This window comes from Pelobates fuscus, chromosome 4 (assembly GCF_036172605.1).
Source record: "Pelobates fuscus isolate aPelFus1 chromosome 4, aPelFus1.pri, whole genome shotgun sequence".
NCBI classification, from domain to species: Eukaryota; Metazoa; Chordata; class Amphibia; order Anura; family Pelobatidae; genus Pelobates; species Pelobates fuscus.
This window is the reverse complement of record NC_086320.1, coordinates 207,785,725-207,799,844: the sequence shown is the minus strand read 5'-3', so window position 1 is coordinate 207,799,844 and position 14,120 is coordinate 207,785,725. Positions and strand designations below refer to the sequence as shown.

Sequence of the window (14,120 nt, the reverse complement as noted above, 5' to 3'; positions counted from 1 at the left end):
AATTGGAAGTTTGATGGTAAGTTAAATTATTTTACAACGTGTATGTTTTTTTCTGAATAAAGAAAAAATTATTCATTTTGTGGTTTACGACAGTTTAGATATTGTAAGAAAATGTATGAAATAGCAAATGGAACTTAAGCAAGTAAAAACATCTGATGATCTTTGTTTAAACTTATTGGATATTTATATTGTTTAATATATATTTCAAAGATTTCTAATTCTAAAAATGAACTTTAATTCTAAATATTGATAGTGGGAGCAACAGAAAATAAAGAGACAAAATCTGTTACCATATTAGAATTATGTCAATAAAAAAATACTCAGGATGAAAGCATCTTATAGTAATTTTTCCTGTGCCTGCCTTCACTGCAGCCACAACATGGGCTGGTGATGTTACTCATGGATGTAACCTGCGTCTCATCTGCGCTGTGTTAATCTTAACAAATTGAACTGTTTTACAGAGGACCTTTCAATAGTTCTGTAAATACTGCTGAACCTCTTTAGAAAATATATAATTTATAAAAGTAAAATGTTTGCTTATTCTGCATTGATAATGATTACAGCTTTAAGAAGCAGCAAATTTTGAAGATGTTCCGCTTATAATGGCTAACTATTGTGACCTAAATTGCCCAATTGCATATTATTTCAAAACCTATTGTTGGTTTGTTCATATATATATACATGCATAAATAGGAGTCCAATTTATGCTGATCTGATGTTCAGTGTCTAGATAATCCTTTATTGTGATGTGAAAATACTTCACATGCATCTTCTGTGACTCTAGCAATTGAGCAGACACTGTGAAATTCACAGTGTCACTGCCAGGAGGGTACTGAGTCCCAACATTGACTAGGACAGAACTAAGAAATAGTTTGCATTACTAGTCATAGCCGTAGGCTTAACGATAAAACAGAAACAGAATAGTTGAAAATTAGGCCAAGGTCAAAAGGAGTAAATCATAATGACAGAATGTGTAAACAAGTCAAGGTCAAGATTGGAGAGTTCAGAATAGTCAAGAAACAACTACAATCAATATCTCGAAATAGCAAATAACATTTAAAATGCACACTCAGGTTACTAGAGACCATGACAGGGCACTTGTGTCAAGTGAGTGTAAATACCCCTAGCGTTTTGAGTGATCAGGGCAATGCCAAAACGTTTTTGAACAGTGGTGCCAAAATGCACCTATGCTGTCATAATTTTGGCTGTAAATAATCTAAGACTGGAGTGATCTCTATAAGTCTTGATTATGGGATCATGCACTGTTTAGTCCAGTGTTCCCCAACCAGTCCTCATGGACCATCATCAGTCCAGAATTTCCTGTTTTATTCCAATGGAGATACTGAGAAAACCTGGACTATTGAGTGGTCCATGAGGACTGGGTTGGGGAACATTTGTGACACTGAAGCAATACAGAATGTCCTGCATCAAAATTGCACTGAGTATACTTAAAAACAAACAGTTTATATAGAATATTAATGCATTGATTAATCTATAGTAATATTTATAAAAGTCTTCGACTTATAAACATTTATCGGTTACGTCTCGTATGGCAAAACCATGTGAGGAGGACGTTCAGGACCATATTTTTCCTCAGATGATCATATAAATCCAGTGTGTTCTTGATCCCAAGGTAATTCACACAATAATAAAAACTTTGCAGCTATTGAGCAGACTTCAGCAAGTGAGATCAATCTCAAAGCAAACCACATTCCAGAAAAAAATCAAGTTAGCTGATATCCTAGTGCCTTTAAAGAAGTAGGTACTGTTCAAATGGAAATCCAATCGTTCTGATATTTTCTCTTATCTAAAATAAAACATTGCTTTTTTTTCCGCGTTATACGAGCCATAGAATGTTTCGGAAATTCTTCATCTACAAGAGGGACTTCTTGTTCAACAATCCATCCATATGTAAAAAAAAAAAAAAAAAAAAAGAGAGAGAGATTTGTTACCAGTATTATTATTTTGGTCTATTCTTATTTAAATCAATCAAACATTTTGCAACAGGTCGACAACATTATATTTTTATCACGCATAGCATTGTATATTCAAGAGTTTCATCATCTGGGCTTGTCTTACCCAAATATGTAGACGTTCATTATTAATGTGGGTACTATATATCATCGATATTTCTAATCCGAAGAACGAGAAAGGATCTTGTGTATAAATTATACATTTTAGGGTTGGACTTTATATATTATAATGCATATTACATACAATACTGTTTTATCAAAGTTATTTTAATTTGTATCTGTATACAATAATTGTACAATAAAACAGCATTGACATGATTTTTTGTATCAGTGTATTGTGTTTTATCTCTATGTTGGATATTTGAGTTTACAATTTTAGATACAATTTTTGTATTATATTTGTATTAATTGGATTGTTAAAATAAGATAAACAGAGTTATATGTTGTTATATCTACACACATAATTGTTAATTATTCCCTCAGCATATATTCCATAATATAAAATGGAAATGTGCTAAATTATGGATGTCCATTAAGTAAAGTAAATATGGATGTCCATTAAGTAAAGTAAATCTGTGTTGAGCTAGTAGGGGACAAAGGAGGAATATTTATAAAAAGCTTCAACTTTTTCATGATTGATTTTAAAACATCACAGTATGCTACCTCTTCCTAGGAATAAGATGCTTTTTTTTTTTAAGCCTGTAGTTGATGTTTTGACGAAGTGGATCTTAACCCTTGGGTCAGGACACAAATGCCTCAATTTAATATTGTTGGATAAGCTTTCCAGATGATTTATTATATCAAAGCATATATCATATATAAAAATACATATCATATTGTCAGACATATTCATATCAAAAAATTTAAATCATTTCCATAATAGCAAATCATTTAAGAAGTTTATCCAAATATATTAAATCATTTAGCAATCTTATCCAACAATATTAAATCAATTCCAAAACTAGATCTAGAATTAATGTCAGTGGGCCACTAACTGCTGGATCAGACACATTATTTCCATCAGGCCCCATTCAGCTGGCCACAAAATATTGTTTGTTGCTGCTGTGCATTCCTCATTAAAGTCTGTTTGTCAGAATGGAAAGCTCCAATGCAAAATGTATTGTGTTGAATTTTATATAACAAAATGGGCAATTGAATTGGGTTAACATTGTTAAGTTGCTTGGTTAATGCCATGAGCATAATCTGAGTCTATGGCAAAAGAAAGTTATAGTGTCAGGAATACAAACATGTATTCCTGACACTATAGTGCTGAAGTGACTGTTTAGGTTTATGTCTCACCCTTTGATCTCAGTAAAAAGGTGATTTTATCACCCAAGCAGTGCTGGTCTTGCTGCGGCTGGCTCTGCTTTCATGGTTGAGATAATCAATTTAGATTAGGCCTGGACTGGCCATGGACAGAGGCCAACAGTGGAGATCAATAGATCTCCCCTGCCAGCGCATGCAGAGCTGGTGCTATCCGAGCACTGGCCCTGCTGTGTGCCTTCATGGGCCATGGGGAGATCAAAGATCTCCCTCACCGTCCCTCAGGCAGTGAAAATCGGCCGTCGGCTGGGGAGGGAGGGAGACAGGAGAGGACCTGGGGAACTCTGGCTTGCAGCTCTGAATTCCTCCAAAAATATTCACACACGCAGCACCCTCACACACACACACAGCACCCCCCACACACAACACCCTCTCTTACACACACAGCAGCCTCTCTCACACACACACACACAGCACCCACACACACAGCACCCGTCACACACAGCACCCCTCAAACACTGCATGCCACCCATACACCGACACAGCAACCCTCACACACTGCATCCCTCACATACACACACAGCACCCTTACACACTGCACCCCTCACATACACACACACACACACACACAGCACCCCTCACATACAGCACCCCTCCCATACATACACACACAGCAACCCTCACACACTGCACCCCTCACATACACACACACAGCACCCTCGCACACTGCACCCCTCACATACACACAACACCCTCACACACTGCACCCCTCACATACACACACACAGCACCCTCAACCCTGCACCCCTCACATACACACATACAGCAGCCTCACACACAGCACCCTCACACACACGGCACACACAGCACTCCTCAACACAGCACCTCTCAAACACACACACACACAAAACACCCTCAGGCTCCCCTCACACACACTGCACCCCCACAACAAACTATACCTCTCATACACACTGCATCCCTACACACATTACATTCCTGGCACACTCTAGATCCCTATATACACTCTGAATCCGCTCTTTAAAATCTCCCCCACACCCACATCACCCTCACACACACACAGCACCCCTCACACTCAGCACCCCTCACACACACACACACACACACACAGAAACCTCACACACAGAGCCCCCCAAAACAAACCGCACCCTCGCACACTGCACCCCTAACACACACACAGCACCCTAACAAACACACACAGCACCCTCACACACAGGACCCGCCTCACCCACACACACACACACCACCCCTCACACACACTGCACCCCTCTCACATATACACACACAGCACCCATCATACACACATTACATTCCAGACACACACTAGATCCCATACACAACTCTGGACTATCTACGCACACTGTGTGTAGCGGATTGTATATAGGGAGTTAGTCCTATTCACGCTCTGGGTCCTTCAAACACACACTAGATCCCCTTCAAACACACTACAGTCCTGACATACAAACACTGGATCCCCTAGGCACACACTGGATTCCTTGTTAGCAAACACATACTTCATTCCCTAAACACACACACTCTACAACCTCTATACACACTATGCTCCCTATACACACACTCTCACTCTGTACAGCCCCTAGCCACACGTTACCCCACAAACACAACACAACTGAAACTGACCTATTTACACAACATCACACCATAATCAGCTCACTTTACACACACACACACACACACAATCCCACAAGCAGGCTCCAAATACATGCTCAATACTCTTTCCTGGCCCTTTTGTCTCCTGGTATCCCACTTATGGAGACACCAGAGACAAGTTACAAGCAAACACAGCGCAAGCATGTTAATAAAAAAATGTTTGCACTGTGCAGAACAAATACTGCGCCTTTTTTTGTTCATGCTAGAGCTCTTTAGCAGAGCTCTGCGCATAGTCTGCCCTCGAAGAACATTGAACCAACATTCTCACTGTGAGCATTGGTGATGACAAAACACATCCTCTCTGGCCATGCCCCCTTTCTCAGTGGCCCGCTGTGATTAAAAAATGCACAGGTCAAATTTTTTTTACAGCCCTGCAGCCAATCCAATGCTTTGGAAGGCTATTGTTCACCAATTGTGCATTGGAAGGCTGTACTGCACCAATCAGGATCTCCTCATAGAAATGCATTAAATCAATGCATCTCTACGGGGAATGTTTAGCGTCTCCATGTAGAGCATGAAGACGCTGAACGCCAGTGCTGCATACTGTGCATTACTGAGATAGGAAGCACCTCTAGTGGTCCTCTGAGTGACTGCCACTAGAGGTATTACTAAGCAGCCATGTAAACACTGTATTTTTTCTGTAAAAAATTGAAAAGCTTGCAGTGACAGGATATAGACACCAGACCAACTACATTAAGCTGTCCTGGATCTGGTGATAATAGGGCCCCTTTAAAGGAACATGCCACACACATAACACACTTCAGGCTGTCTAACAGTCATCCAAAGCTGGCCACCAAGGAACTAAGGCCTCATTTTAATAATGTTGGATAAGATTTTCAAATCATTTCAGATTTTTGAATAAACTTTTTTTTTTAAAAAAAATTTAATTAGTAAAATATTGAATATATATATGAAAATATCAAAATAGTACAGAGTTTAAATATGTGTTTAATCATTTTAAATAGTTTTAAAGGTTTATTCCAAACTATTAATTATTCTTATTGGTATTCATAAAGGCCAACTTATTCCGCAGCACTTTACAATATTATAAAAAGGGGGAAATTTAGCAATAAATTAGACAATTACAAGATGTTACAGGAAAAATAGGTTGATAGGGACCCTGTTTAAACGAGCTTACAGTCTAGAGAAGGAGGGGTAAAAATAACACAATATTAATTCATTTGAAAAGCTTGTACCAAAATATTAAATTGAGACCCAAGTCAGGGCGCAGGACAGGACCTGAAAATCAGGACTGTCCCACCAAAATTGGGACCGTTGAGATGTTATATGCATATTTCTTTGGAAGAGTATCTACTAAATTGTTATTTTTTTATGCAGTGTTTTTTTAACAACAAGATTTTGAAAGTGTGCTGCGTATAAACTAATTATTGGCATGTTTAACTTATAGACAGTTACTAAAAAATAAGTTAATTTGCTTTGACTACTCAAAAATTACACTTTGCGTTAATTAGTCTTAGTAGTAGGAGTTTTCCTACCACAATTAGATTTGCAGCTACTTTGTGTATGCAATATTGTTTTTAATATTGGTATATTTTGCTTAATATTTTATAAAGTGTGTACTTTCTAACAGTATGTACAGAAATCAAGTGCTTATGTATTGCATTACAGGAAGAAGAATGCAATGACAGCCAATATAAGTGCTTAGGTTTTAATATCAACCACTAAGCAATATTAATATCACAAAACAATGTTTAGATTTATATATAAGTTATGTATTGTCATTATATATGTGTAGCATTTTGTAATGCTGTACCCATTTTGCATTGTATGTCAACAAGCACATAAACTATCTTGTTTTGCTACACCATATCACAGTTTGGGCTTCAGACAGCTGTGGTATGATCAGTTAGTGTGTTCTAATGTTGAAAAGTCACTAGTCAACTCTCTGTTTAATGAATATTCACCTGTGTATTCTGGCACAGTGACTACTATAGAATTAGTCCATTTTCTCCGGCAGTTCTTTTGGCAACATAATTACTCAGGTAAATGACTGGTTTGAAAAATGACTATACCCAGTGGCAAACACTAATTTCTGTAATTATTGTCAACTTGACTATGACACTTGTGATTGGACATAACTACTTTGTTGCTATGAAACAAAATAAATTGGTGCTACTCGACATGAAATAAAGATATCGGAAAAATAAATAACAATTCAAACGAAAGCATGCTTAAAACTAATGTTTAAAAATACATTATACATACATACAGTATGAGTCACTTGTAAAACACATATATGTTTGAATAACCTATGTTTTTAAGTTTAACTTTGTTTTAAATTTGATATTATAGATTGTTTTTGTGTTGCTGCACAGTGAACCCTTATTGGTAAAATATGTTATAACACTACTCCTTCCGGTGAGATAGATAGGTACAGCGCTACGGAATGTGATGGCGCTATATAAATAATAAAATAATATTAATAATATTGTATTGTGGCATGTCTAATATGTAAAACAGTATAGTGACAGACTTAAAGATAACATGAGTCAGAAGAATTAATAACAAGATATTAGACTTTCCATTTGGATGAATATTTGTATGCCAAATTACTTGCATGAGTTATTCCTGTGGTTAATAACATAACTTTCTGGTTAAAAAAGAAACAAACAAGTAAATAATATTCATGTTTTCATAGGTTAGGGTGTACAGTTTTTAATCAGGTTTAATTTAGCTGTACTTTTGCTGTGCAAAGCTTTCACTTTGTCTATTGAGCAGGCCCAGCAGTGATATACTTTATCAACAACCAATGTACTGCATACCGTATATACTCGAGTATAAGCCGAGTTTTTCAGCACATTTTTTGTGCTGAAAAACCCCAACTCGGCTTATACTCGAGTCAGTGTCTGTATTATGGCGTATTTATTGCCATAATACAGACTGGGGGCTGGCAGCGAGCGCTTACCTCTCCTGCAGCTCCTGTCAGCTCCCTCCTCCTCCGCGGCGGTCCGTTCAGCACCTCGGTCAGCTCCCAGTGTAAGTCTCGCGAGAGCCGCGGGGTCATAGTGCGGCTCTCGCGAGACTTACAGTGTGAGCTGACAGAGGTGCTGAACGGACCGGCACGGAGGAGAAGGGAGCTGACAGGAGCTGCAGGAGAGGTAAGTGCTCTCTGACAGCCCCCCTCCCCTCCCACTGAACTGCCAATGCCACTGGACCACCAGGGAAGGAGAGCCCCCCTCCCTGCCATGTATCAAGCAGGGAGGGGGGGACGAAAAAAATTTAAATATAAATAATAAAATATGAATAATAATAAAAAATAATAATGATAATACAATTTATATAAAAAAAATTAAAGTTATAATAATTAAAAAATAATAATACAAATGCCCACCTCCTACCAAGGCTCTGCATCACACTCTGCATCACACACACACACACGGCACTCATACACACACACTGCACTCTTACACACACACTGCATTCATACACACACACACTGCAGTCATACACACTGCACTCACACTGCACTCATACACACACACTGCACTCATACACACACTGCATTCATATACACACACACTGCATTCATATACACACACACTGCATTCATTATACACACACACTGTAAATAAATAATCAATTAATATAATTTTTTTAGGATCTAATTTTATTTAGAAATTTACCAGTAGCTGCTGCATTTCCCACCCTAGTCTTATACTCGAGTCAATAAGTTTTCCCAGTTTTTTGGGGTAAAATTAGGGGCCTCTGCTTATATTCGGGTCGGCTTATACGCGAGTATATACGGTAACTTATTTGAAAGTGTAAAATACTGTATTTCCTACTGATGCTTTACTACACAAGGCCCTTTAGCATGGATGATTAATTTTCAAGTACATAAAAAAGAAGAAGAATAGTGTATATATTTAGATAATATATATTTATATATAAATATAAAAAAACACTAAAAGTCACTTCATGAGAAATGTAAAAACTGAAACATTTCAATTTCTGTAGAGATAAGTGCCATAAGTCAGTCAGTCTATCTATCTATCTATCTATCTATCTAATCTATCGATCTCTATATATCTATCTATCTAATATATAAACCTATATCTATCTATCTATCCATCTAAGCCATCTATATGTCTATCTATCTGTATATCTATCTATATATATATCTAATCGATTAATCTCTATATATCTATTTATCTATCTATCTATCGATCTATCTATCTAATATATCCATCTCTATCTATCTATCATATATATCTAATCTATCGATCTATCTATATCTATCTATCTAAGCCATCTATCTATCTATCTAATCTATCTATCTAATATATCGATCTCTATCTATCTATCTAATATATCGATCTCTATCTATCTAATATATCGATCTCTATCTATCTAATATATCGATCTCTATCTATCTTCTATATCTAATCTAATCTATCGATCTATTGTATCGCTATCTATCTATCTTATATATATATATATATATATATATGTATATATATATATATATATATATATATATATATATAATTTATCGATCTATCTATCTATCTAATCTATCTCATATATAACTGCATTTAGGCCCCCAGGCCCCCCTCACTTTGCCAAACTGTTTGCCCTTTTAGTGTTGTTTTCAGAGTCTGTGTGTTATGGGGTGTTTATAGCAGTGCATCATACAGACTTTTGTTAGGTTTTTTTAAACAATAAGGCAGTCTGCTTCTTATTCAATTGGCTGTAGTTTAAAGGACACTATGAACATCCAATAATATTTTCATGTATTTGGGTTTAGACTCATTAATATGCTGCATGTTTGGCATGCTCAAATCATTTTTGGTTTTGCAACAAAAAATGTTTTACAGAATGCTGCACAATATGCCTGCCTCCTTAGCCACACACCCTCATTCTAGAAAAAGCACTTCCTTGTCCAATGTATGTACACAGCTCAGCCATTGATAACACAAAGCAACCTGCATTGGAAGGAGAGGACACTCAGGAAGACATATCCTAAGGATATCACTACCTGCTTGTGGTTTCTCTGACTCTGCAGTCAGGTTGTGAAATAAAAGCCGCTCAATCAGTTCTGTTAAGAGGCTGATATGTGTACATACACCAATAAGAAAGTATTTCTGGCATGAGGTGACTTTGCTAAAGAGTGCAAAAACTTTGAGACTTGAGCATAAAACAAATACAATATATTAATGAGGCAAAAAACTGTCAAATGCATTTTTAAATTTGTATTGGTATTCTGAGTGTTCTTTTAATTATTCTAATTGAACATAATTAAGTATTTCCATACAGATATGCTTAATAAAGCAGGTTTGTTGTATAGATCATGCCTCTGAAGTTATCTGCAATTTAGGGGGTAAATTACTTTGTTTCTGTCCATGCAGCCCTAGCCACACAAAAATCTTTTCATGTTCAAATAGATGCTAACTTACTTTAGACGTTTTTATCTCCTGCTCTGTAAATTAAATTATACACAGGAGACTCTTGCAAGGTCTAGCAAGCTATTAAACTGTGCAATAAAGGAAGTTTAAACATTAGATCTCACTTACAGGAAATGTTTAGGAAGGCTGTGCAAGTCACATGCAAGGAGGTGTGACTAGGACTGCATAAACAAAGTGATGTAACTCATAAATGGTAGGAAATTGAGCAGTGAGCGTGTAGGGGCATGATCTAAACAACAAAACTGCATTAAGCTAAAGTTGTTTGGGGGAATATAGTGTCCCTTTAACTTGCTCTCCTTTTTTATCTCCTGCTCTGAAAATTTAGCTTTAATCACACAAAGCAGGATCCAGAATACTATGAACAGATTAGGTGATAAGAAATTCTGAACCAAAACTGTTTAATTTAGCTACAGTGTCCCTTCAATGTTTTTATCTACACCTAATTCACTGTTCCAGAAAAAAAGAAATACTAGTACCCACAAAAAAAGGAAAATTAGTGGAAACTAATGATTAATATTCATTCTAAATTACTCTAGTTTTCCTTTTGCCATTGGACAGTAATAAATATGGAAATGCTCATGTTATCCAAACATTTCCTGTTATTCTTCTGGCAGATTATATTGTATGGGACCATATTGTAATCAATTGATTTGATGAAAATTTGAAAATCGCACAAGGCTGTCCATCTAGCACCATCAGTGCTGGATGCAGTCAGCTAAAACTTTGATATGGTTGTCTGTTTGAATCAAAACATATGGATATGGATTGTGTGCACTTTATTGTTATTTTAATAGAATTCATGAATAATGATTTCCATCCCAGTAAAAAGTTGGATAGCCATAGTCTAGCATCAAACATTTTTGTTTTCAATAAAAATACTTGTGTATTTGTTAAAGTACCTGCACGCTCAAAAATACCCTGACCACAAGCAAAGCGTTTAACTGTGAAATACCATATTCATCAATAAAACTGTAAGAAAACTTTTCTCTTCTTTTTGCAGTTTCTTTTGGTGAATATGAATAAATCCCAATGGATTCAGCTTTACTCCGGGCCATCACCTCCTTGAAAACGTCAGGAAATTTTGTGTCCGTCGAGGTTCACTGCTTGACCAAGGGGTTGGATAGAGCCACCATATTCTGCTATGTGCTTTTCATTGGAAGTAATTATTAAATTGGCAATAGTTTGTAGAATGTCAGTGTGTTGGTGAATGGTCATTCTTATAAGAATGAAATATAAACTTGCTCACAGGAAGAATTCATTTTATTTTAATCAGAAATGAATCACTGGGCATTAAAAAAAAAAAAAAAAAAAAACATAGTTATGTATCTCTCCTGAAAATCCAGAAAAAAATGTTTTTAGTTTTATTTATTTTTACTTTTTATGTAGTCTACATGATTTATGTCACAATGTTATATAGCCAATATTACTGTCCTGTCACCAATTTTTTTTCTTCTGACCCAAACCGCACACTGTCTATATATAAATATATATATATATATATATCGTATATAAATATATATATATATATAGACTACTGCAAAGTCAGAAAAAGTATGTGCCATTCTGCTCCTATCTCAAATATGAACAAGTCAATAAGTCCATATAGTAGCATTATCTGCCACACTAGCCAGAAAAAGAACATATCGTTTCTTTATCAGTTCATCTTAGAGACATTTTCATTAGATATGTTTAGTGTGATAGTCCAAAGTTTTTCTGCCAGTAAGCTTTGTTGGTAAAATACAGTATTTTATAGCAAAAACTTGATAGGGACAGCGCTATGCAAAACCTGCTTCTGTTGGGAAAATTTGAACACAGTCAGACAGTGTTTACAAAGACAATCTGCTCCAACTTGGGTGGAAATATATATATAAAGAGAGAGAGAGTGCGAGAACACTTTACATACTTTACTTATCTAAAAATTGGGTTACAGTAGTGTATTTTAGTTTTTTCTTTTCTAAATTCTAGTGCTGTTTTAAGCACACGTTTTATCCCAGGTCTGCTATAGTGAGACTTGATGATAACGAGGGTGTTTTTTTTAAGATTTGTCATTGTAAATGTCATTAATTCTTTTTGAATTTTTTTTTTGTTTCTGTATATCTGGTGCTGTTTTTGTTATTTTTTTATTAGTAGGATGTTTGATAAACGTATGCTAAGACTCTGAAAGGAAATCTTTCCATTGAAATTAGCTGTCCTGATAGCTTGTGTTTTCAGTTAACAAGGTATGGGTAACATAGCACCACTGCAACAAATAAAACAGGATTTACATTTATATATGCATCTAAGATCAATTAAAACAAAGGAGATAACACCCTGTTGGCTTCTGTTTATTCCAGTTAAAGGAGGACAAAAATAATTATAAAGGTATATTTTAGAAAAGCTGTGTCTGTTAATAAACAATTTGAAATCATTTTCCATATCATAGTTTTCTGAGGTTTTTATGATCATCTTCCAATTCTAGGCAGAGACATAGAGCTAATCATTCTTGCGTCTGTCTTTAATGGGTGTCTGTGAGCTTAATGTTCAAAGAAGAGAACACTTATAGTTAGTATTATTCATTAAAGTGTGAATTGTTGGGGATTCATATTGAATTTCTAATATTAGGCCGAAATAAAATAAAGAATTCAATAAATGAAAAGTCAAGTGTGTGTTCACAAACATTTGGCCAAATATTTGAAATTCACTATAAATTTCAAATAATATATACATTATTGAATACCCGAAAATACTTGAACCCCTTCCTATGTGTTCATGTGACGTTAAAGAAATTTAAAATCGACAATTTACATTTATAAACATATCGGTTTATAAGTAATTACCTCTGGACCCATGAAACTTGGTTCACACTGTTATTATTTACTGGGTACGTGCACAGATGGCAGACAGATTCTAAAAGTTGTAGAAGTCAGTTTGTTGTTCAAAATTGTTACTCCATGTAACTGCCATGAGCAAAGTTCATTCACAAAATCAAGACTGAACTCTCCTCTCTGACTTGCATGACTTGCAACCATTAAAGAGGTACTTACTGTGACATCACTTTACTACGCAACCATTTTATAAATTCACATTAAGCTAACTTAATGGATGCAACAGCATTAAAATTAAATTTGGTTGGTTGTAAAGTAAATCAAAAACATACTAAAAACACTATCAATCTATAATCTTGTCTGACCATTTGCAATTCCATCTGAATGAACGTAAAACTATACTTTGATAATATCTTTCTCTCTGCTATTGACGACCATGTAGCTCATGCTAAACTTCAGAATAAGCTCATATACATTCATATCATATAAACCTACACTCTTGTCGAGTGCAACTTCAGTCTTAAGTGTCTGGCCTTAAAAACAATACTGAGAAGGCACACATCAGTAAAACAAACCAAGTCCTCTGCGACAACACGCATCCACATAAGTAAAGATGAACCAGGAGCATATTTGATACATTGAAGGCAGATTTATTAACACATAAAGTACACTGTAACGGATCACCTGGCACCCCGACTTGGTACCTCCGTTAATGGATGCTCCTAGTGCTTCCTGAGGACTCCAAGCACTCTGGCAGACATCACAATCACCGAATCCGAGAAACCTTTTAAATTCTCCCAAGCATATCAATGCTGTAGACCATTGAATAGGAACCATACGAATAGGCTTGTACTCCTAGCAGTCAACTGGAACAGCACTCAATAAATCCTTCCCCCCAATAATGAGACGACACATCACTTTGAGGGTAAAACAGGAACTCTGGACTGGCTCATCCAGCCTGGCTTTTATTA

General features: G+C 36.0%; 1 protein-coding gene across 1 annotated transcript in view; it reads left to right on the top strand.

Moving 5' to 3' along the window:
* LOC134608777 (poly(rC)-binding protein 3-like) overlaps nt 1-11,809 on the top strand; it is a 1,002,469-nt gene extending 990,660 nt beyond the window's left edge. Inside the window, exon 19 of the mRNA XM_063451876.1 lies at nt 11,346-11,809. Coding sequence (XP_063307946.1) covers nt 11,346-11,358 — 13 coding nt within the window. The 3' untranslated portion in view covers nt 11,359-11,809. The remainder of the gene's footprint in view (nt 1-11,345) is intronic.
* Nucleotides 11,810-14,120: the final 2,311 nt, after the last annotated feature.